This window comes from Phyllostomus hastatus, unplaced genomic scaffold (genome assembly GCF_019186645.2).
Source record: "Phyllostomus hastatus isolate PE091 unplaced genomic scaffold, TTU_PhHast_1.1 phas_contig_37, whole genome shotgun sequence".
In the NCBI taxonomy this organism is placed as follows: domain Eukaryota; kingdom Metazoa; phylum Chordata; class Mammalia; order Chiroptera; family Phyllostomidae; genus Phyllostomus; species Phyllostomus hastatus.
The window spans coordinates 1,494,723-1,520,028 of record NW_025333867.1 but is presented as its reverse complement, the minus strand read 5'-3'; the positions used below and the strand labels follow the sequence as shown (position 1 = coordinate 1,520,028).

The 25,306-nt window shown below is 42.8% G+C and overlaps 1 protein-coding gene across 3 annotated transcripts in view; it reads left to right on the top strand.

The window, feature by feature from the left end:
* LYRM4 (LYR motif containing 4) overlaps window positions 1-23,163 on the top strand; it is a 164,200-nt gene extending 141,037 nt beyond the window's left edge. For all 3 annotated transcript variants that reach the window (XM_045841684.1, XM_045841683.1, XM_045841685.1), the window contains one exon: window positions 22,843-23,163. In XM_045841684.1, coding sequence (XP_045697640.1) covers window positions 22,843-22,972 — 130 coding nt within the window. In that variant the 3' untranslated portion in view covers window positions 22,973-23,163. The remainder of the gene's footprint in view (window positions 1-22,842) is intronic.
* Window positions 23,164-25,306: the final 2,143 nt, after the last annotated feature.

Below are 25,306 nucleotides of genomic sequence, written 5' to 3'. Positions count from 1 at the left end.
AAAAAACAATAAAATGCTACTGTTTGAAAACTAAACACTTACTGTTACATAATGCTCTTCAGTCTCCTAATTCCAGTCTGTATTTTTGTAAATACAGTGTGACATGTCATGAATTGAACTTGCTATTCTGTTGCCCAACTTTGAAGTGTATTGTCGATCAAAGTCCTAATTATGATGCGTTAGCTGTGTTTATAGAGCCGTGGTGATGAGACAGTTTGACCTTTCACCCTGTTTCTCCTGGGTGTTGGGCTAGCAGCCTGGGTGAGTCACCAGCTCCTGCCATTCAGAACTGACTACTTGTCCTCGCCTCTGTCTTCCCGTCTCTACAGGAGAGATTTAAGTGCCCATTTCCTAAGAATGTCAACAAGGATAACACCCAGTTACATGTATAGGGTGGGACAAAAGTAGGTTTACAGTTGTTTGAATGGAAAATAATACAATAATTAATAAAAAGTAACACAAGAATGAACTGTGCTTCGGGTACTCACAATTGTAAACCTACTTTTGCCCTACCCTGTACATTAGGTCTCCAGAACTTCTTCACCTTGTATGTCAAAGTTTGCATCCTTTGGTCAGTATCCCTCCCCTTCTCCCCACCAGTCCTCTCTCTGTTCCTATGAGATAAACTTTTTTTTAAACTCTACATGTAAGTGGCATCGTGCAGCATTTGTCTTTTGGGTCTGGCTTATTTCCCTTAGCATAATGTCCTCCAGGTTCATCTATGTTTTCACAAATGGCAAGATTTCCTTCTTTTTAATGGCCAAATAATATTTAATTGTGTGTGTGTGTAACATTTTCTTCATTTGTTGACAGACACTTAAGTTGTTTTACTGTCTTAGCTATCATGAATAAATTCTGCAGTGAACGTGAGAGTACAGACAATCTCTTCTTTACTCTCTGATACTGATTTTGTGGGATTCCTGGATTATATATGGTGGTTCTATTTTTAAGTTGTTGAGGAACCGCCAAAGTATTTTCCATAATGGCTGTAACAATTTTTTTTAATTTTTTATTATAGAAAAATATGAACATACACAAAAGTAGACATAATAGAATAATGATTTCCATGTATCCATCACCCATCTTTCATAATTATTTACCCATGGCCAATGGTATTTTATTTATATGACCTCCCATTTTATTTTGAGGAAATTTCTATTTTATATGAAACTATTTTACTATATATTTGAAAAGGTAGATTCTTTTTAAAAGCATTGCTATGATAACATCATACTTAACAAAATAATATTTCTTTAATATCATAAGCATACAGTGTTTAAATTTTAAATTATATCACTAATGTAATTTTTTTAGCTTTGTGTGTCTGTTTTAAATTAGGATCCAAATAAGTTCTAGAGGATATGCGTCTTATATTCTTTTTTTTTTAAGATTTTATTTATTTAGTTTTAGAGAGAGGGGAAGGAAAGGAGAAAGAGAGGGAGAGAAACATCAGTGTGTGGTGCCTCTCATGCGCCCCCCACTGGGGACCTGGCTTGCAACCCAGGCATGAGCCCTTGGAATCAAACCAGCGACCTTTTGGTTCACAAGCCTGTGCTCAATCCACTGAGCTACATGAGTCAGGTTAAATTTCTTTAAAATAAGTTTGCCCATAAATTTTTTCTCACTTTTTGTCCTTGTAATTCATTTGCTGAAGTTTTTATGTCTGTATTTTGCTAGTTTCATCTTTGTTTTGTCCCTTATATAAAAATTAATAGTAGGATCTTAACCAACTGAATTGTTAAACTTGACCAGATGTTACACTCATCTGGGGAAACTCCCTACATGTGGAAACAGTTTGGTGATTCCTAAATAAGTTAAACGTGAAATTACCATATGACCCAGCAATTCCACTTCAGAAGAAATGACACAAGTGTTCAAACAAAATCTTGTATGCAAAAGTACATAGCAGCAATATTCATAATAACTAAAAGGTAGAAGCAACTCAAACGTTTTTCAACTAAAGAGTGGACAAACAAAATATGGTGTCTCCATGCAGTGGAATTCAGCCTTAAAATTAATGAAGTACTTGCCCTGGCTGGTGTGGCTCAGTGAACTGAGTGCTGGCCTGTGAACCAAAGGGTTGCTGGTTTGATTCCCAGTCAGGGCACATGCCTGGGTTTTGAGCCAGGTCCCCAGTGGGAGCACGTGGGAGAGGCAACCACACATTGATGTTTCTCTCCCTCCCTTTCTCCCTCCCTTTCCCTCTCTAAAAATAAATAAAATATTTTTTTAAGTTAATGAAGCACTGATACATGCTACAACCTGGATGAGCCTTGAAAGCATTATACTAAGTGAAAGAAGTTTGACACAAAGGCCACATATTGTATGATTCCATTTATATGAAATATTTAGAGTAGGGAAATCCATAGAGACGGACAGCAGATTAGTGGTTGCCAGGGGTTGGAGGGATAAGCCATGATGAGTGACTGCCTATGGGTATGATGTTTCCTTTTAGGGTGATGAAAAATTTCTGCAACTAGATAGTGGTAATGGTTGTACAACATTGTGGATGTCATTATTGCCGCTAGATTGTATGCTTTAAAGTGGTTTAAATGGTAAGTTTTGTTATGTGTGTTACCACAGTTTTTACCAATTCTGACATGTAATCCACACCTTTGGCCAAGTAAATCATAATCTCTCAAGTGTGTTTTAAGCACCAGAATATCCTAAAGCTCTCCAAGGGATGTCAATGTGCAGCCAAGGCTGGATTTCAAGCCTTGTTCAGAGGTGGTGGTAGTGGTGTGATATGTTTAAAATCATGCCTGTCTGTTCACTTGTTCTGGGGAATAACCATGTCTTTTTGACTCCTGTCAGACAGCAGATAATGTCAGAAATTGGCTGCCTAGAGTCATGCAAAATGTTACCTCTTCTTTTCAGAAATGAAATTTTGGAAAACCTGAAAATATAAAGATCATTTGTACTGACCTGATTTTTTTTAATATGAGAGAAAAGAGCCTCTATTTCTAACTGCTATCTAGATGTGTCAAACAGTAGCATAGCCCAGGAAACAGCAGCATTGGAGTGGGTGACCCCTCAGGCTCCCAGCACGTGTGCATGTGCACGCACCCAGCCAGAGCAGACTCAGGGTCTGTCCCAGTCACTGTTTGAGAAAATCTAGCGGCAAGAGGCCAAATAACCACTACTGACTCCTCGGGCAAGAAAGTGAACTTTCTCTTGCCATTTTTCTAATCCAGGGATGTCTTGTACAGCCCTCAGTCCCTTGAACCCTCAACAGTGCTTGCTCCCTACCTCAGGAAGAAAAATGCCATTTCCTTAATGAGACTCGCTTCCCATGAGCTTGGATCAGACCACAGCTGTGGCTGGCTCTGTGGCTTTGGCAGAATTACAAATAGGTTAAAAGTAGGGGGGAGTTCTAGTTCTCCCTTCCTTCAGCCAACTTCCTTTCCTGGCAAAATCTGAATAAACTCAAAAACACTAGGCAAGTGGCTTGTTGCTCTCCATGGCGCTTTGCAAAGCTAAGTTCTTCATGTGATCCAAGAGGTGGACGGCTTGTCATTTTCTTGGCTCAGTGTTATTCAGTTAATCCCTAAACTTTCGTTTCTGAAAGATGTGCTCCTGAAGTAGAATTACAAATTAAACTTGGAAACCACAGCTCCATCTTTCTCAGCCTTTTGTATCCCAGCCTAAGTGACCAAAGGACTCTGTTGTTTAAATAACATGCAGTTTCCATTTATAATATTAATTAGAAGGAGCAGTAGACACTTTTTCAGAAGAAATGTGTTGAAGAAGGTCATGCATTTTACTCTGACCCAAATTCCCCTCACCAACAGTCTTTCTAAATTCATCCCCAGCCTAGGAGCTGGCCTATTTCCTCGCTTCCATGCCCTGTCCTTTTATGTGCTTAACTCTACTAAAGTAGTAAAGCCTGGGCGGGGGCCGGGGGGGGTTGTGTGTGTTGTGTGTGTTAAGGGTTGTAGATTTTGGAGTCAGAAGACTTGGAGTGGAATATGTCAGCTCTGTAATTCAATTATCAATTTCGAAAATGTAGACAGGTTACTAAATTTATCTGATTCTGTTTCCTCATCCGTAAGATGTATGTGAGTAGTGAGTAGTTGTAAAAAAAGTAAATGAAAAACCAAATAAAGCACCCAGGCCTGGCATGTGCCCAGTAAATGTTACTTTCCAAAATACGTATTGCTAAGAATGTGAAGCAAATGATCCTCAAACTTAATCCCAGAGAGGCAGGAATAGGGTGCAAAAATGCCTTCTCTCTTCACTGTAGGGAAGCCACAGAGTTGGGAACAATCATGGAAACTTCCTTGGGGTTAAACCAGTTTAAAATTTAGGATCTGCTGGTAAATCATGATCTGTCAGTTGGGAGCCTATGACTGGTTGAAGACAAAGGTATAAGTTAGGGATAAAATTATGAGACCAAAGCAAATAATGATAGTTCGTCAATTATGATTTATATCCTATATTTTTCCCACTCAATGTTTATTTTTTAGGTAATTAAATATTTTTCTACAATGTTATTTTTAATAATTATATATTAAGAATATGCTCTAAATGAAAGCTTTGAGCAACTATGGAAGCTAATTTGAAAATTGAATAAAAACTAAATTAGTATGAGAAATGGAAAACTTTTTAATATTTTCTGTGTCCAAGTCTTTGACCAGTTTTTTTATTTTTATCTTTTTAATCCTCACCCCAGGATATATTTATTGATTGTAGAAAGAAAAACATTGATCAGTTGCCTCCCATGCACACCCCAACTGGGAACCGACCCTGCAGCCTTTTGGTGCGCAGGCCGGCGCTCCAACAAACTGAGCCACCCAGCCTGGCCTTGACCAACTTTTTCAGTGCTTGTTGTCTTAAATATTTTGTGGACAAGTTTTCTTAATATTTTCTTTGAGGTACATGTATTGTATTTAGTTTGTTTACTGTATTATGCAAGTTTTCTCTGTCATTAATTACCTTTTTAAACATAATGGCTTTATTCAGTTTTGAAAGAGGAATATCAAAGTTCACCACTGTAATTGTATTTTAGCAGTTTCTCCTTTCATTTCAAATAGTTTAGGTTTTATATACTTAGCTGCTGTCTTATTTAGTGCTTACAAGTTTGTGACTGCTGTATCTGCTGGATCACTTTTGTAAATGTTGCTCATTATTCAATTTTATGCTGTTAGACTCAATGCTTCCTTGTCTAGTATTAATATAAACTGGTATTTTTCCCCAAAATGTGCACAATGTATCTTAATCTATCTCTTGATTTTCAGTCTTTATCACTTTTGTTAGAATTTCGTTTTGTTGTCTATCGTAGTTCATTCGAATTTCATAAAATGGGTGACAGAGTTGATTTTATTCTTTCCATCTCATTCTGTTATTTATTAGTTTATTTTCTCTTCCACCTTTCTTTATTTTTGGTGGTTTTATCAAATAGTTTCATTCTGTTTTCTGTCTTTTGTTAATTTGGGAATTCTATTTCTCTATCCCCTTGATGACTCCCTTCTGTAGCCTGATGTTCATAATTAGAATCATACTCTTTTTTATAATTATTTTTAAAAGGCCACCTGTTTTTCCCATCAAAACATTCTATTTCCCTACATATATAAACTTCATAAATGTGTTCCTTGTTTATTACTATTTGTTCCTGTTCGAGTCTCTCTAAGTGCTCTTACTGTGTACTGCTTGTTGTCCACCTCTCCCAGCAGCTTTATTTTGGAGGAGATACTTGGGTCAATATCCTTCTCTCTGACCCCTAGATTCCCTTAGGTGCACTGTCAGTTTTCTCTTCTCACTGGGGATAGTTCTGGTTGTTAGAGTGCCCTAAATGTCTGCAGTTTCGTAAGTGATGAAAGGGAAGAGTTCCCCGCTCCCGAGGGGCCAGGGGGATAGCAGTGTCAGCTGCTGCCTGTCCTCCCACTCCCATGTTACCTTAGGCAGTCCCACCCTCAGAAACAGGGAGCATCAGCCTTGCTCTTCAGCTCCTCCTTGACTAATAAAGCCCACTTACCAGAAGCCCATGTCAGCCACATTCCCAGGGTCCACAGACCTCCTCCAGTCGTACTCATCCCAGAAACCCCAGTGCTTCTCTACAGGCTCTGCAGGGCCCCCCAGAAGCTCGCATGAACTCTCCCTGCAACACCCTACTCCCCAGCCCGAGACCTCACTGCCAGCTGCTCTGCCTGTTGAGCAGCTTCGTATCTTTCTTAGAGTCAGAGGAATTGGATTTGCTAGTGGAGGGAAAGCAAAGTACATCCAGCTCTTCAAGCTCCCAGAATCCCTTTCTCCAGCATTCTTAACAGAGATCTCAAATTCACTTAGTTCTTATAATGAGAGCAAATTGAAATTTAGAATATAATCTACAAGAAAAGCATATCCCAAGTACTAAACCAGCTGAGACCTTTTAGGGCACCTCCCTCCCTCTCCATGCTCCCTTGGTGTCTCTTCAGTGCCTGATCTCTTTATCGAGGCCTTTTGGGGTTGCCTGGTACGGTCACTACTCTCTCACTTCACTGTGGCTGCTAAAGTAAGGATGGCCTGGAGCTATATTTTCACATTGTCTACAGTAAGATATGTTAAAGTTTTAAGAATTTTGTTTTCAACAAAAACCAGAAAGTATGGTAGTCTGTGTAATGTGCCCCAGAGATGTTCACTTCCTAATCCCTAGAATCTGTAAATGTTACTTCTAAGAGGAAGGCAGAGAGAGACTTGACTACGGAAGGGGAGAAAGAGCTGTTACAACAGCAGAGGTTGGAGGGATGTGTTTTGAAGGTGGAGGAAGTGGCCACAAACCATGGAGCAGAAGCAGCCAATAGAAGCTGGAGAAGATGACGAAGCAGAGCAGATTCTCCCCGAGAGCTCCAGAAGGCCCAGTCCTGCTGACACCTTGCCTTCAGCCCAGTGAAGTTGATTTTTGACTTGTGACCCCTGTAGCTGTAAGAGAATTTGTATTGTTTTAAGCCACCCAGTTTGTAGTGATTTGGTAATAGCAGCAATCAATACAAAAGGTAGTCCTTGCAGAGTCCATGAACTCAATGCCACTATTTCCAGCATCCCTAGACCCCAAGAAGGAATGGGGTAGACACACCACATGCATATACAGTGGCCCTTGATGTTCTGGGAGCGAGGCTGGTGGGTGGGCAGGGTTGAGGCTGTCACTGCCTCTAAACCCTTAGACCAAGTGCTGAGGTGTTGATAATCTCCACTCCACTGATGACCAAGAAGAGTCCTTTGTGGGGCCTGAGCAGGTGTGTATGTGAGCTGCACCTCAGAGGCTCTGGGGAGGCAAAGCCAAGTCTTCGAAGGAGCACAAGTTGTCTGAGAGAAACCCTAGGCCTTGCCTCTCTGGGAGCATCCACTTACCCTGCTTGCCATTGAGATGGGGCCTCACTCAGCAATGTAAGTAAAAGGAAGATTGGTGAACTTCGTCATCCCCTCATAGCAGTTCACTTCCAAAGTGGCATAAGAATACCAGGAAGCGGGGGCAAAGAGAGGAAAACAAAAGACAGTAGGGAGAGGGCCCATAAGCCAAGGTTGTGGGGAGAGGAAGAGCATAACCTCCAAATCCACTTATTCGTGACAGTCAGTTCATTAAGAGTGGCCCCTGGAATCTTCAGAATGAATTTCTCTTCCTGAAAAGGAAAGGCGAGAGGTGGCTCTTTGTTATCTGCTGTGGATCAGCCGGGCAGCCTCGTAATTCTGACTTTGCCCAGAGGAGTGTGTTCAGCACTATTAAGTTTGACAGCTTAATTTAGCCTATAATGACTGGTGAGCCAAAGAAGAAACTTGTATCCACAAGGCCATGTGTGCCCTTATTTTGCAGTTCAGTGACTATGCAGTTGGCCACCCCCACGTTCAGCCAGGAGCAGGGGAAAGAGAGGCTCCCCGCTCCCATATATGAACATGATTCACACGCTCTTCTTGGAAACCCAGGGTGTGTTTCTACTCACAGAATATCTCGATGTGGACTGGCCTGTTTCAAGTGCTAAATAACCACATGGCCAACAGGACAATGCCAGTGGAGACAGTGTTGAAGCTGTAAACACAAACCTGTGATGGCTTTTTTAAATATCTTTTGACATATTTAGATGTACATGCTATACAATTCACCCATTTAAAGTGTATAATTCATTGGGTTTTAGTATATTCAGTCCTATACAGCCATCATCACAATCGATTTTAGAAGATTGTCAGTACCGAGAAAGAAACCCAGTATCCACTGGGAGTCACTGCACATTCTCTTCTACGCACTCCCAGCCCAGCCCTTGGCAGCCACTAACCTACTCCCTGTCTCTGTGGTTTCCCCTATTCTGGATATTTCATATATAAGAAATCTTACAATATTTGGCCATATATGTCTGACTTCTTTCACTTAGCATGGTGTGTTCAGGGCTCATCCATGGTGTAGAATGTGTCAGTACTTCATTCCTTTGTATAGCTGAATAATATTCCATTGTGTGGATCCATTGTATGAATAGACCACATTTTATTCATCATTCCTCAGGCGATGAGTTGCTTCCACCCTTTTGCTATCATGACTAGTGCTGCTGTGCAGGTTCTTGAATACCTTTTTGGGTGGACATGTTTTCACTTCTCTTGAGCATATGCCTAGGAGTGTAACTGCTGCACAAAACCATTTTTGCACTGTGCTTTAATTAATTTTTTATGCATTTACTTTGTCCATATCTGCCTATTGTTTGCATTCTTCAAATAACTGGCCATTTATAGCAGTTGCATTGCTAATCTCCCTGTGGCTTAGAGGTTTATATCCATTCTCCTGAGCACTATGAGTTGGTGCTGAGGCCCGACTGTCCAGGTCACTGCCAAAGGGACAGGGACATAGAGCTTTTATCACTTCCTTCCACAGGAGAGGCAGCATGTGCTCTCACAGCACCAGGCATACCTTTATTATGTGTTAGAAGAGTTTAGAATATTTCTATCAAAAATAAATGAAATAATCTGGATATCTAGAGTTGGTGATAAACTCCTCAGTTTTTTTGTAAAAGATTTACAAAGCTAAGTGATAATAACACATCACTCTAAGCCAAGGGTGTCAAACTCATTCTCACTGGGGGCCACATCAGCCTCGCAGTTGCCTTCAAAGGGCCAAATGTAATTTTAGGACTGTATAAATGTAACTACTCCTTAACAGTTAAGGACTATTACATTTATACAGTCCTAACATTATTTCAGCCCTTTGAAGGCAACCTCAAGGCCGATGTGGCCCCTGGTGAAAATGAGTGTGACACCCCTGCTCTGAACAACTGTGCGGAAAGGAAAGAGGAACAGGTGAGGTCTTCTTTGCAAACTACCATGCTCTAACAGAGGGCCTTGTCCCTGGCTATATCGTGCCCTCAAGAGTTAAATCCAAAGTCAGGCAGGGTTCCTTCCTCTGGATGAGAGAAGTGGGTCATCTTGTTTAAACTGAAAAGCAAATCAGACATTGGTCCAAAGGAAAGCTACTTACAGCAGGTTAAGTTTGGCACTCAACTGTCGAAATGAAAATCCAGAGCATGGCTTTTACCATTGAGATCATCATCAAAGCCTTCAAGTTTCACTCTTTGTAGAAAACAGGTGAGTACCTCTGATGTGAGAGTTTCTCTAGTTCACAAGTATAATTAGAATGTTTTATTCCTAAACAACATGAAGAATGCTCCTGGGAGGGGCTGCCTAAGGAAGGAGCTTTCCTCTTGCAGGCTCAGCTTTTTACTGGTGACCCCTTAGGTTACTGGGTGCTGCTCCTCTTCCACCAGGGCTTGCACAGAGACTTGCATTGTGCCTCCTTCTGGGATTCCTTCATTCATTCAGCAGAGATTCACTGAGTTACCATGCCAAGTACTAGGGGTGACTAATGGGAGTGTTTGCTGGGCTCAGACCCAGCTGCTTAGATGCAAGGCTCCATGTTTAGGCTATAGTAGCAAGTGATTGGCTACTTTGTTGCTTTGAAGGGGGAGAAATGTAGCTCAGGCAGGTATGAAGATTCTTTAAGAGTAAGTAAAGATGGCGTAGTTCAGTGGATTGAACGCAGGCTGTGAACCTAAGTGGATTGAGCACAGGCTGTGAACCAAAGTGTCGCAGGTTCGATTCCCAGTCAGGGTACATGCCTGGGTTGCAGGCCATGACCCGCCCCCCGCCTCCAGCAACCACACATTGACGTTTCTCTCTCTCTCTCTCCCTCTCCCTCCCTCTCCCTCCCCCTCTCCCTCTACTCTCTAAAAACTAAATAAATAAAAATCTTAAAAAAAAAAAAGGGAGTAAAGAAACCACAGAGGTTTCAGAGGTTTCTATGCCAGGAACGTGATCCATAAGGGATGATTGTAGCAGCTGTGTGGAACGGACTGACGGCCTGAGGTGGGGTAAGGGCCCTTTCTCCTTACCATGACTGTGCCAACCATGTCACAAGGTCACGAAAGTTGTATGACAGATCTCATCTGAAGAGGGCTGGCTTCCAGACTCTTAAAAGAATAGTTTCATTAAGGAATAGGATGGAAGCTAACTCCACACAGCTAGGTGCTAGCAACATGAAACAGACATAGCCCCTGACTTCAAGGAGCTCACAGCCTCATGTCAGAGACAAACACATAAACTACATGAAATATAAAGGCAGTGTGAGTGGTGCCGTGACAGACAGTACAGAAGGCTGTGAGGCCAGAGCAGTTTTCCCAAGCATGGTCTTACACCTCATCCCAGATCTATTAACGCATAATCTCTGGAGGTTGGCAAAGAGCTTAAATCTCAGTACACACCAAAGTTTGAGAGGCTCTGGCAAGGTGGGGGGCTGTGCGCCCACTTTGGAGGGAGCCAAGCAGGGATGTGGGTCAGGGAAAACTTCCTAGACAGAGAGAGACTCGATCTCAAGACCAAGTCAGGCTGTTTATTCTACATTAATTGGTGCTTTTATGCTCTTGTGGTGGTTATTTAAAGTGTATCCTCATTTTCCTGAATTGAAATAATTACCTTTTGGAGATTCCATCTATGAGGGACGTACATTTCTGAAATCATACTTTTAGCCCATTCGGGTGTGTAAGTAAAGGGTAAAAAAGATAAGAGTAGAAAAGAAAGGAAAAGAAGCATAAACTCATTAAAGTAATATATTTTCTAGGGTAAAGAAAATCTTTCCTCCAAAATTTTAAAAAGGGGGAGAGAGGGAAATAAATGAACCTTAACCTACCATTGATAATGTTTTCAGCTGAGCTCCTTAAAAAATGATACTGAGAGCAGATCTATTGAAATACACTGTTTAACATTTAGAATTGTAAAGACAGTGTTGAACATGGGGAAATGTGTTGGTATTAGAATTTTAGATTAGCAATACCAAATAGTATATCTACATAATATTTTGCCAACAGTAACTTTTAGTTTTTTGTATGTAAATGTGACAAAATTAGTATGCATAAATAAAAACAAAGTAGGTTTGGGGAGGTGGGGTTATGGTTCTTTGTTTATTTGTTTGTTTGTTTTATTTTAATAGTTTTTAAAAATCCACCCTGTATTCACAGAATTAACTGAGATTTACAGGATTAGAATTTACAGATTTGCTTCAAGTCAGAGTAAGAACTATGAACCCTGTGGTGTCAGATGACACAGAGATGGTGGTGCCTGCTCTGCATGCCTTATGAGGGTCCAGTTAGCCAATAAACTATGTAAATACTTTATAAACTTTAAAGTGTTGGTCAGATATTAATTATTTAATTATTACACAAAGAAGTATAAAATTGTCATGTTCTCTTTTTTAAATATATTTTATTGATTATGCTATTACCGTTGTCCCATTCCCCCCCCCCTTTATTCCCCTCAACCCTGCACACTCCCTTCCACCCACATTCTGGCCCCACTTAGTTTATGTCCATGTGTCATACATATCACATAAGTTCTTTGGCTTCTACATTTCCCATACTATTCTTAATCTCCCCCTGTCTATTTTGTAACAACCCTATATGCTATTTATTCCCTGTAACTTTTCCCCCATCCCGCCCCCGTCCCTGTTGATAACCCTCCATGTGATTGCCATTTCTATGATCCTGTTCCTGTTCTAGTTGTTTGCTTAGTTTGTTTTTGTTTTTGTTTTTAGGTTTGGTTGTTGATAGTTGTGAGTTTATTGTCATTTTACTATTCATAGTTTTGATCTTCTTTTTCTTAGATAAGTCCCTTTAACATGTCATATAGTAAGGGCTTTGTGATGATAAACTCCTTTAACTTGACCTTATCTGAGAAACACTTTATCTGCCCTTCCATTCTAAGTGATAGCTTTGCTGGATAGAGTCATCTTGAATGGAGGTTCTTGCTTTTCATCTCTTTGAATACTTCTTCCCAGCCCCTTCTTGCCTATAAGGTTATTTTTGAGAAATCAGCTGATAGTCTTATGAGATCTCCTTTCTAGGTAACTCTGTCCCTTCCTCTTGCTGCTTTTAAGATTCTGTCCTTATCTTTAACCTTGGGTAATGTAATTATGATGTGCCTTGGTGTGTGCTTCCTTGGGTCCAACTTCTTTGGGACTCTTTGAGCTTCCCTGATTTCCTGGAAGTCTGTTTCCTTTGCCAGATTGGGTGAGTTCTCCATTATGTTTTCAAATAAATTTTCCATTTCTTGGTCTTCCTCTTCTCCTTCAGGCACCCCTATGATTCAGGTGTTGGAATGTCTAAAGTTGTCCCGGAGGTTCCTAAGCCTCTTGTCGGTTTTTTTGAATTCTTGTTTCTTTATTCTGTTCTGGTTGAATGCTTATTTTTTCCTTCTGGTCAAAACCATTGATTTCAGTCCCAGTTTCCTTCCCATCACTGTTGGTTCCCTGTACATTTTCCTTTATTTCACTTTCATAGCCTTCACTTTTTCCTCTGTTTTGCTACCATACTCAGCCATTTCTGTGAGTATCTTGATTACCAGTGTTTTGATCTGTGCATCTGATAGGTTGACTGTCTCTTCATCACTTAGTTGTATTTTTCTGGAGCTTTGATCTGTTCTTTCATCTGGGCCATATTTTTTTGTCTTGATGCACCTTTTACATAGTAAGGGGCAGAGCCTTAGGTATTCTCCAGGGCATGGCAACCTACGTCTCTGCCTCGTGGCACTGTATGTTGGGGAAGCGTCTGAGAGGGAACAGTGCCACTTGTTTAGCTCTCTGCTGGCTTTCAGTCACTTTCCCTGCTATCCACAAGCAAACTGGGCCCTTCTCGTGCTAATTCCTGGGTGGGTGGGTTTGTGTACCTACTAAGACTCTGTGGGTCTCTCCCTTGGGAGGCTGGGAGTTTCTCCTTCCTCTGTAACCCCCACAGGTTTTTACAGCCAGAGGTTTTCAGGCTTTATTTCCCTGCTGTAGAACCCTGGGTTGCATGATTTGTCTTTCTCCACAGTTGTTCCTTCTGGGTTATCTGCACATGAATGTGGCACCGCCTTGCCACAAATCCTCTCTGCCCAGCTGCCCGTCTCCGCCCCTCCTACTGGTCTGGACAAATGTTTCTTTAACTCCTCGATTGTCAGACTTCCATGCAGTTTGATTTTCTGTCAATTCTCATTTTTTGTTTTTAAATTTGTTCTTGTCCTCCTTTTGGGTGTGCAAGGAGTGTATCTGCCTATGCCTCCATCATGGCTGGAAGTCCAGATTGTCATGTTTTAATAAAAATGGCTTCAGTATGATTTCATTGAAGTACATGAAAGTGAAGTGTGGGTCAGTCGTGCTAGATTGCAGTTACCCTAACAGAAGAGAACGGCCACAAGATCTTTTAAAAATCGTCCATGGCAAAAAGTTGGGGTCAGAAAGATTAATTTCCTTCCCCTTAGCAGTTAAAAATGAGGACATGTAGAGAAAAAGCATGTATCCAGGGAAAAGACATTATTTGTACATTGCATCTTCCACTGTGTCCTCAGGGTAGTTGCAGCAGCGGGGAGCTCCTCTCGCTGCCTCGCTCCTGTGAAAGCCAGGAGGGCGCCAAAATGGGGTAGTGGAGGGTGGTTCTGTACCAGGATTTTTCTGGCCCCTGACCCACAGGTAGGCCGGCCTGTGCCCCGTGGCGCCTGCTGCTGCAGCCTGCTGCGCTCCGTGGCAAGTGAAAGCAGGACAGGCAGGAGAGCCGAGGTGCCCTGGCCACCACTGCTTGCTGGCAGGGCATCTCCAGTTTGTGATTCAGAGGCCTGGTTCTTCCTGTCAGGGAGTCAAGCTGCAGTTGACTTCTTGAATGCTGATCCCCTCCACAGGGTATTTAGGGGCTGGTTATTTCATCTGGAGCATCCACCTTGTGGCAAACTTCAAGTCTGTCCTGTTAGTTATGTGGTGGAGGACAGTAGTAAGCACAGTGGCTGCATGACAGAAGGTGTTGACTTTGGTGCTGCTTTTTGGGACATTAGAGCCCTTCTGGTATTGATTCTCCCTTTCCTGGGTGTTCTGTTGGAAGCTATGTTCCGTAATTGGGCTTCAAAGGACAGTGCTAAGGCTTTGTAAACTGATGTCAAATTCCCCATGTCCTGCAAGAGCCCGGGGATGGGAAAGTGGGCTAAGCAAGAGAGAAAGCTCCCCTGCCCTGTCCCTGACCCTGTGAGTGATGAGAAACACCAAGGAGTCACCATACTGGGCTGACACCAAAAGAGAAGGCCCAGCCAACTGTCTCCTCAGACCCATGGTCTCCCTTCTGCCTTCCCTCTCCCCCTCATTCAGAATAACTTCCTGGAGCAAAATACAGACCATTCTGTTCAGCTGTCTTTACATCTCCCCTGCAGAATGCTAGAGATAAGTAATAAAATAGGAGATTTATGATTAGTAGCCTATCACTACAAACTCTGCATATCTTTTCAGTAATAGCCCAAACTTATTCTCCAAAGTCCCCACCCCAAAGGCATGCAGCTTCTGGTTTGTACTCTGGGAACTCTTTTCAGTGTTGAGTGTCACGCCTTTGTCCTACAACCTTGACTGTGGATCTGCTGTGTGCATTGCTCTCAAAATTGTGTATCTGTGACAATGACAGACATCTGCTATAATACTGTCCTCACACCTAGAAGCCCACGGAGAGCATGTCAAGTCAAACAAAGTAGTGGGGTGACTGCTTGGTACTGCCTTACCACATACAACACTGCTGCCACTCGTCTTCTAATGAGGGAGACAAAGCAAAACCAAATGAAATACAGTCACTCCACACGTCTCCAGAAATGAAGGTGTCCTTGAAGGAAAAAATAGCACTAAACAGCCCAATTATCCCAGAGAGTTTGTCACCAGTACTCCCTGGGCGGCTGATGAACAGAGAACTGGTTGGTCCCAGCACCAGCCCAGGAGTTTGCATCACCTCGTGACTAATTATAGCGGTGTTGGGATTCTGGCCTTGCTGCAGGGGCTCAGTGCAGAGGCTGGACTCTTGACTGGCATCTGGCAGTTTGCCTCAGCTCTTGTTGTTACCACCCCGCAAAGTGTCAGGTTTCATTCTGACGTAATGTTTGGGTCCTGAGTCCTGCCCGGTTCCGAGAAGGGCTTGATGACTGAGTTGCAGTGTTGCTAACATCCAACACCATGTGTTTGTGCATCTGGACACCTCATCTCTGGGAGCCCTTGTTATACAATGCTTTGCAGCCGGCTCGAGGGGACTGGTGGCCAGCTCTGCACCCATCCCACGGCAGCGAGTGTGGTGAAAGGACAGCCAGCACCTGTCCCGTTTTATAACTGTCTGCCCTCCCTGAGCAGTGGTCTGACCCAGCAGGCAGAAATCATCCACCTCTAAAGAACAGGTTGTAGAAGATAGGCAGACATAATGCCTGGCCTTCGTTAACAGTGTGGCATCTTAGAGCAGCATTCTAAGGTACAAAGACACTTCCCTCCCCCACTCTGGTCTTGTAGCTGTACCCAAAGTACACCTGGTGGGTAAACATCTACCTTGGGGTTTTTTTTAAATATTCACCCACTGCAAAAGAAAAAATAATTGATAATTTTAATTAATAATACTAATAATAAAGGCTCAGCCTGAATCCTCTTAGATGAAGTGCTTTTTGTCACTGAGGGTGCCGACCAGGAGTGAGGCGGTGTTGATGTGTGTGACCCCACCTCCACCTCCCTCGTGAGAAAACCCTTGAGTGGGGCTGGGCCACCCGTGTTCTGATAGCTGACCCTGTGGTTCTGGGTCCGTTCCTTGTTAGGAACCACTGCCTTGCATGTGTGTCTCTCCAGAAAGGAAGTCTTGTTGGAATGGGAACCCCTGCCAGCTTCCCACAACTTCAGGCTCCTCTGAGGCCACAGTTCTCCGTGACCCATTAAAATAGTTTGATTTCCTTTACTCGAATAGCCTGGAATACAAAAGAATGAGGCCATCACATGATGGGGGTTTTTTTTAATTGAACATCAAACATGCAGGAAATAATGGAATGGCCCAGAAATCCAACAACAGTGGAGAAGAGTTAGGGCAACCATCTGATTGATCCTCCAAGCCAGGACTCTTGAGAGGGAAAGAAGTCTCTGTTAATAACGGGACGCTGGGACGGTACGTGTAGCCCACATGTGTGGTGCATATACATTCTGGCATCTGCCTTCTCTCTTGCCTCTACTGGCAAGGATGAAACACATTGATTATTAACTGTCATGTGGGGTTTAAGGAAGAGATGTGAAGTTGTTCCTCACTCTGCCGGGAACATCATAGAAGAAATAAAAGGTCAGCTCACCGGTGCCCTCCCTTTTAGGAATATGCAGTATCAAAACTCAAGACTGGCAGAGTTGAATGGGGATGGAGTGTGTATGGGGAGAGGAAACTCTTTCATCTCTGGGTTCTCTGAACTGGCCTCCTCCTTCTCTACTAACATGTTCAATTGGCTGAATTCCCAAAGATCTAGTTTTCACACCGCAGGCATTCTTGTACAGCATAAAATGATGTCAAAGTTAAAAGTAGTAATATTATTACATAAATATTTTTTAAAACAACTTATGCTACTGGTTTCAAGAAAGAAAAAGAGGCATGTGCATCAAGAGCTATTTTTAGAGGAAGACCATGTGACTTGTATTCATAAGCTTGGGGTTTATAAAACCTCATGTTGATAAATGGAAAAGACTTGGGGGAAAGTGTATATGATTTTATGTATCCTTATTTCAATAGCTTCTTTCAAAGTTATTAGGGATAGCCCTGGCTGATGTGGGTCAGTGGGTTGAACACCAACCCAGGAACCATAAGGTCACCAATTCGATTCCTGATCAGGGCGCTTGTCCGGATTTCAGGCCAGGTCCCTGGTCAGGGGCGCGCAAAAGGCAACCAATTGATGTTTCTTTCTCTCTTGCATTGATGTTTCTCTCCCGTGTCGGTATCTCTCTCTCTCTCTCTCTCCCCTTCTCCCCCTCTCCCCCTCTCCCCCTCCCTTCCCCCTCTCTCCCTTCCCCTCTCTCTAAAAATAAATTAATTAAATCTTTAAAAAATGAAAATTATTAGGGACATAAAGGATGATAAAACTGGTCTATTTGGAAAAAGTGTGTTATAGTGGGTAACCTGACTGTGGCAAGGCTGTGAGAGTGGCTCTCCACCCTGGAGAACTGCCATGTGGACAGACCAGGTACACGCATCCTGCTCACCTTCTGTGCAAGAGGTGGACAGGCAGCAGACAGCAGAACAGGTGGCCTGACAGGACACCAAAAGCTGAAATCCTGCCATCAAAGGCTCATTATACTGGTGGCTCAAATGATTTGGGGAGCTTTCCAAAGCTCCTGTCAAGTGTAGTTTTCTTAGGAAAGTGCAATACCTTAAAAATATGCCTCTTCCAGCTGGGCGAAGAGGCATTCAGAGGCATCAGATACATAAAGTGCATCTTCTGGAAGGGCCAGAGTCACTCAACAACTTGTGGGACCGTTTTTACACTAAAGTGAGCATAAACACGTTATGGAGCAGAACATACCAGTTACACAGTGATCCACAGGAGGCTTTAAAGATGTTCTAGTTACCAAAGCCTCTTCAAGCTAAGCCTCACCCCCTGGGAGTATGAGTTTGTTCATTAACTGTTTCTGCATATAAGTAAGGTCTGGCTTCTAATTCTCCAATTCTGTTCATTTCTCTCTTCTTGGGCCAGTGCCACACTGTGTTAATTGTATCTCAAAAATGCTTTAATACCTTTCTTTTCAAAGTGTTCTTATTCTTGGCTTTGTATTCATCCAAATAAACATTAAAGTCATTTTCTCAAATGTCTCAAAACATTTCTAAGTCTTACAGTTTTCTTCCTAAACATCACACACATTTCTTACTAAGTCTGTGTCTAGGTGTGTGGTGGTGGTGTTGGTGGTGGTGGTTGTGACTGTCATCACTGCCTTTTCTCATATTTTCAGTGGGATCCACTGAGATGGCGGCCTCATATTTGTGAAATGGAATAGCAAGCCCATCTGAGCAATTGTACTCCTTTCAGATATGGAGATTAAACACCAAAAATGGAATTAGTCTGTAAAAGCTTATAAATTGATGATGATAATGGTATCTCCCTGTAAATTTGTGCGATTAAAAGAAGTAAATGCTTTTAATTGATTGATTAAATTAATTAAATGCTTAGAACAGTGCTTGGCATACAGTAAGTACTCTTTACATGTTAACTGTTATTTTCATCATCATCATTATTATTAATTTGAGTAGTAGTAGTTTACTCATTACCATGCCAGAAGCGAGATTTGGCCCTGCTGCCCATTGGACAAGGAGTCATCCCTGCCTGGTGGTTCCCCACCCTCAGAGAAGAAAGAGAGCAGGGACAGTCCACCCCTTAGCTTCACAAGCAGAGCCAGATGTCATCATCTCTCCCATAACTTTCAGCATATCGGGCCCCTCCTTCTCACACTAAACTGCTCTGACCAGCTAAAAACATTCTGGGCCCTCCCTAGGTGGGAAACTATATCCTCAGGGCATAGCTGATGAAAGAATGGACTCAAGTCCAGCTCACAAAGCTCAAGTTCAAAACTAGGTGGTGGTCTCAGACATCCCTGGCACCCTCTCTCCACAAGTGTGGGTGGATTTAAGATTACAAAATCTTAGAGTCTCACAGCTGAGGTGATGAGCCTTGGAGATCCTTGAGGTCAAGACCTGAGATCCTCTGGTATTCAACTTGACAGTAGATGAGCCATGCACATAAGTAACATTTAACGAGCTCTGAGCACATGCCTGGTACTATTCTTATTTCATACCCCGACAGAATAAAGATATTTAATGTATTTGGGCCCTAGGAAGTATTTGGGGCAAATGGTACATTTTCTTCAAGTTTAATGTCTCATTTGATTCCCATAACAACCCAGTGAAGTAGGCAGGAAGTAGCAGAGGCCCTACTTCAGTGTTCCCACTGCCCCCTCCCAGCCTCCCCCGCCTCCCCCAGCTATTGAGACCAGCTCCTCTGAGCCTAAGTCAGGTTGAGGTGTGTTGAACAGGAGACAGCACATTGCTTCAGATGAGTAAGCAGTGAAGACATTTCCCCAGTAGGTTGTTTGTCTAATGAGCCTCTGAGTTCACGTGTTTCTAGGCCATCCAGTCATACCATCTACTTGCAGTTGAGTGATCTGTGTGTTTTCCTAATGGACTCTAATGCCAAGTCCTAACGTTTATAGAAGTGTGATCAGGTTTAATGATCAGTTTATGCATGGTAATCATCTGATGTGGCTGTGTAAGTCAATTTCAGATTCTGGAGGGACTGTAAATTGAAGCTGTTAATTGAACTTCCTCACTTCCATTGACCAGCCAGTTCCCCTCATCTGCAGCTTGGAAGTGACATGCTCTGTCATTAGCACCACTGCATCTGTCCCCATCTGGCCCCCTGATGTGTGCTGACACATTTTATAGCCCAAATAAATGCAACAGAACTGTTCCACAAACGTTTATTGCCTCATCTGTATCGTCCTTGTTGAGGTAACATTTTAATATTTCCCTCTTTGCAAGCTTAATACTTTTCCCTTGCCTCTTCTGTAATTGCTCTGGGTTAATCCTGTATACCCTTGGATTATAACTGTCAACCTCTAGTTGGGCTGAACTTAAATCATTTCATTTTGTTTAACAGTGAGTAAACTTTTTGTTACAGTAAATGGCCCTGTCGCTATTTTCATTGACTTGCCTTTATTATTTCCCTATTTCCACTAGGAACTCACCACAAAGCACTTCATAATCAGTTAGATCTAGGATTTTGAACTAGTGGACATAGAGCCCTGTACCCAGAGATACCAGACTGTGGTATTTTTAGTTCTCAAGTACTAATGAGCACCTGGCATGGTCCTCACCTATGCTGTGAGGCAGCTGACTCTTCCTCCTATTCCCCGTCAGTCCCTGATACTCCTGCAAAGGAACTGAGACAGGCACACAAATGGTGACAGTACAAGGCCAAACCAGTGTCACATGGGTGGCACAAATATATATAGTATTTCCAGGGAATCTTCAGCCACTGTCCCAAAGGGTGGATGGGCTTTTGCTCAGTGGATACTGAGTATTTCCTGGGGGAGCAAAGACATAGAAGATACAAGACATGAGGTCTCATGGTGTCAGGGAGAAGTTCATGGCACATGGGAGGGTAGCAGTCATTAGAGGACTGTAAATATCAGACCAAGTGGCCTGGATAGATGAAAAGATACTAATTTTTATTCCCCCCTTAACATCACTAACATTGAGATCTTAATTCATTCTTCCCTTCTCTTCCCCATTGGCCATAGAAGTGTCACATCTTAATAGAATTTTAAAAATCTAATTCATACTTCAATCAACCTGGACTATAAATTTGAAGGTTTGTTTTGATTTAAAGTCTCCTAAACATGAGTTTTAGATCACCTCTTCATTTTCATTCTGCAACTTCCTTTGTAGCCTTTCATGGGGAACCAATTGGGACTGAGTCATCCATGTCACAGCTACATTTCTTGCAAGAGAACACCTGCCCCCCAAAGGTTCCATCCCTATATTGGTGGACTTTGGGAAACACGCAGTATATTAAAACTATGTTAGTGGGGGTTTCTGTCAGGAACACAGTTGAAGGGCCACACAGCAGGAGAACCCTGTGTTCTTCTTACCCATCCATCGAGAAGGTGGCCATCAGCACTCACAGCATACACAGTGGTTCCGTGGGAGGAGATGTGCTTGTACTGTGGCTGAATGAGCTGCCCAGCCTTCTCACAGTCCACCAAAGGCAGTGTCAGCTGGACAAAAAAAATGAACATTTTTGAAAGTGGTTTTGTAATATCTGTCAGGATCCATTAAAGTATTCAGACCTGTTCACCTAATATTTCCACTTCTAGAAAGCTTTTATAAGAAAAAACAGATGTGAATAAAAATTGTACTTTTATAAAGAATATAAAATGTGAATGAGTAAATAAATTATGCTGTTTCTTTTTAATAGAATATTATGTAGTTATTAAAAATATTCTTTCAGCCCTGGCTGGTGTGGCTCAGTGGATTGAGTGCTGGCCTGCGAACCAAAGGGTCGCCAGTTAGATTCCCAGCCTGGGGCACATGCCTGGGTTGCAGGCCAGGTCCCCAGTAGGGGGCGTGCGAGAAGCAACCACACGTTGATGTTTCTCTCCCTCTTTCTCGATCTCTTCCTCTCTTTCTCTAAAAATAAATAAATAAAATATTTTTAAAAAATAAATGAATAAAATTTTTTTGAGATTGTGTGTTTGTGTGCATACACACACATTTTAAAGGAAAGATGAGTATTGGGCAGGCCCCAATTACATATATGGTTGATTACCTCAAATTTTAATAAATATGCTACAGTACCCTTTCATTGGAGTGTTTGTGATTACTACTACTGTGTGACAGTGACATGAAATTAATGCTATGAAGAAGTCAGCATTGTTAAGGGAATTGGTGGAGGGGCAGCCTTTTGGAAAAAGCACTAGACAGATTCAAGTCTTTGATCCTCATGGATTGATTTCTCTGAGACTTCTTTCCTCAAACCAAAAAATTCAGGTAGTGATTCCTATGTCTACACAGGTCGGTCTTGATCTTACTGTGGTTTGATTCCCCATTTTGTGTGCACCCAAGTGATTCTCTGGTCTGCTCCACTCTGTACTCTGTCACCTCCTTAGTTCAAGCCAAAATCATCTCTCTCCTGCACTCTTTTGAGGCTCTTGCCTTCACAATGAGATAAAGTAATCTCACCTTCTGTTTTTAACATTTCAAAATTTTCCTCAGAATGAGTTAGCATCCATGATCTGACCCTAGCCTGCCTTTTACTCTCTCTCTCTTCTGTACCCCAGCCCGTCCACACTCACACGGCTCATGATGTCTCGGACATTCTCCATAAGCCCAGTGCACCATGTGCCCTCAGGAACAGCTGCCTGTGTAGGGGTCATTGCTGCTGTCTGGAATGCACTTTTCGCCCCTCCCCTGGCTCCCACTTCTCAGCCCACTGTACTCCTGAGGCCTTGCTTAAGATCTGTCTCCTTATAAGTTTCTCTAGTCTTGCACGCTGCCCTCTTTGCTGGTACCTGGTAGGTCATAGTGAGGTTCTCTCGTTCCCTGTCTGTCTCTGCTCCTCGATGTGGAGCTTCTGAGAGGAGGAATCACATCTTCACACATCACCAGAGTAAAGTGTCTGGTACAGTAGGCTTTCACTGCTCGTTGCCCAAAGACAAGGGGCTGGGGCTGCCCTTCCGGCCTCCTGCAGGGTTTGCCGGAACTTTCACCCAACAAATATTTATTTTTTCTACTGTAGGGAACCAGCCTTTCACTGGTAGGAAGAACCCTGCCCTGTATCTCTATCTTCACTGCACAGCCATTGGCTCACCAGTACACCAGCTCAGTTCTGGTGTGCAGGAATTGGCAAAGGCAAATCTGGTGACTACACTTTTCCCACAGTACAGTTCCCAGCAGGGAACAGCCCTGTGATGGCAGACATTTGCATTTAAGTGTTAGAGATGCTCTTTCTGACTTTTCACTGCTAACGGAGTTCCATGGTTCTTGATCTGTGTCTTTTCTTTGCCTGCAGGTCCACATTGGCCAAATGTATGCAACTGACAAGCTTATCATTGAGAATCAAGAGAAGCCCAAGACCTAAAGACCACCACCAGCCACCATCAGCAACCGTGGACCACCTTCCACATCCATTCTGTGCTTAGGGTGGGGGCTCCCAGCAGACCACGAGCAGCCCCTTGCATCAACTTAAAACAATAACCTCTTGCTCAGCCTGCCCTGTAGAAACTGATAAATTGAATGAGGTTTCCATTCTTCTACAGCCTTAGTGGAAAAAGGTGGCTGTCTTTCCTTGGTTCAAGTGTCAGAATGAAGAGCTGGTGCTCACTCAAATTAATGTCGTGTATTATTGTGTCCCCTCTCCACCGCGCCCCTCTTTAGTAGCTCATCACCACTTGTACAGAGCATCTCCACACTTTCTTAGTCCTTAACAATAAACAGAATTGTCTCCCTAAGCCTGCTACACTAGATAAAGCACTTTCCTTTCCTGTTGCTGCAGGTCCTACAGAAGGCAATACAGGGACCAGGCGGGGAGGCTCCAATCCTGAGCTGAATCCTCCCTTTGAAAGCAAGTCTAGGACAGAAGAGATTTGGGGGATGGCAGGAAAGAGGGCCGGGCTGAAGGGCAGAGGGTGCACCCTGCAATTGACACCTAGGCACAATGCACCCACAAGGATGGCAAGTAGGTAGAAACACACCTATAGACAAGGAACTCCAGACCCTGACTGCTCAGAGAGCTCTGGATCCATACTGCCTGGGAGCAGAATCTCAAGGCCCACCTCAACCTTCTGAATCAGACCGGTCCCAGGTGCAGTGGAGGTTACTCCACTGCACCTGAAGTTCAAGAAGAGCTGCTATCAGCATTGCTTCCCAATGCTGCCAAAGTTCACCTACTGAGTCAGAATCTCCTGGAGATTTTAAGAGATTTAAAAAAGAAATTTCTCAGTGCTTCCCTCCCCTTGGATTCTGACTTAGTAAAGAGTGAAGCACAATAATTTAAATTTATATGTACATTTTTTAAAGCTCTCCTTGTGCTTTCAATGTTTAGTCAGCTCGGGAAACTCTGCTCTTTGAGTATGTTACAGGTAAAAGAAAATTGAATGGATTTGTCCTGGGAAATAACATCAGTTTAAAACATAGGAAGAAAGTATTAAATAACTTACTTCTGGAGATTTTATGAGGGACCCAGATGCTGTCTGAGTAATTTTTTGTTTGTTTCCTTTTGTAAACAGTACTAAGTGAATTCATTACTGATGGGTACAGGTTTGAGACGGGCTAATATAAATATTTACAGGTTCTAAAATAGGTGTGACAGTGTCACCAACATGCCACTGAACTGTCCCCTCCCCCCTGCCATTTTAATTCATATGCGTGGAGCATGAGCCGTCTGGGGCCGTCTCATCTGTGGGTTGTAGATAATGTAACAGTGCATTCAAAACAGATTAAACATGTAGCCATTCTATGTAGCAATACAGCTTGTAACTTGAGAATGCTTTTGCCCATGGATAAAGTCTCATGCACCTGTGAGACTAAACAATTCTTAGTAGGTCCCGTAGTCCCAGGGCTGCAGTGTGAGAATAAACATTCAGCAGACGGCCAGTGTCAGTAATGTGGGAAATGTTCTCTCCTCCTCCCACTGACTGCAGTGGGGTGAGAGCCTCCAACACCATGTGTGGCTCTGAGCCACCTTCCATTCTGCGTCAGTAGAGTTTATGGCCATTCAGCAGCAACTGCATTCAACAGCAGTGCCTGCTAACAGAGGTCACCTCTGATTTACACTTAAATAAAGGAGCTGCTGCTTGAAAACCCCTAAGTCCACATATGAACCTCTTTCCTACAAGTCTCAAATTTCTAGCAGGGTAATGACTTCATGGGAGACGTTTTTCTCCAGATTTTAGTCACAGAGACAGTGGACCCAGAAAACCTGACTTGTTCTGCAGGCCTTACACAGCGGGTGGCTTTTACATTAATTAAAGCACATGAATAGGCTTGAACGTGCCCAAAGCCGTAATAAACAGAGCTAATTTTTGTAACTCAAATAAGATTAACTGTGCATTTAGAATCTGTGCAAAGATATAAATGAGAATTCAGTGACATAAAACACGGGTCTTGAACAGAGATGCAGGCAGGCTGTGCCTTGTACAGAGTATTTCCCAATTCAGAGGACCCCAGGTTGGCTGTGGAGCCTTGAATAAAGTGACATTTCCATGGGGACAGTCACTTGTGTTTCTATAGCAAAGCCTGCCACTTACTTGACTAGACCCCTACTGACAGACTCGGGGCAAGGGGATTGATGGTTAGCCTCACCAAAGCCTGGCATGTGCAGCTGTTCTTGGAATTTAGGCTGAGTCTAAAACCCACCTTCCAGTGTCAACATTTAGCAAATAGGAAATACCACTATAAGTTAACTTCTGAGACAAAAACAACTGGTGAAGTATGGCTGTTCCCTCGATCTTCAGAGATAACATTCGATACCTGGG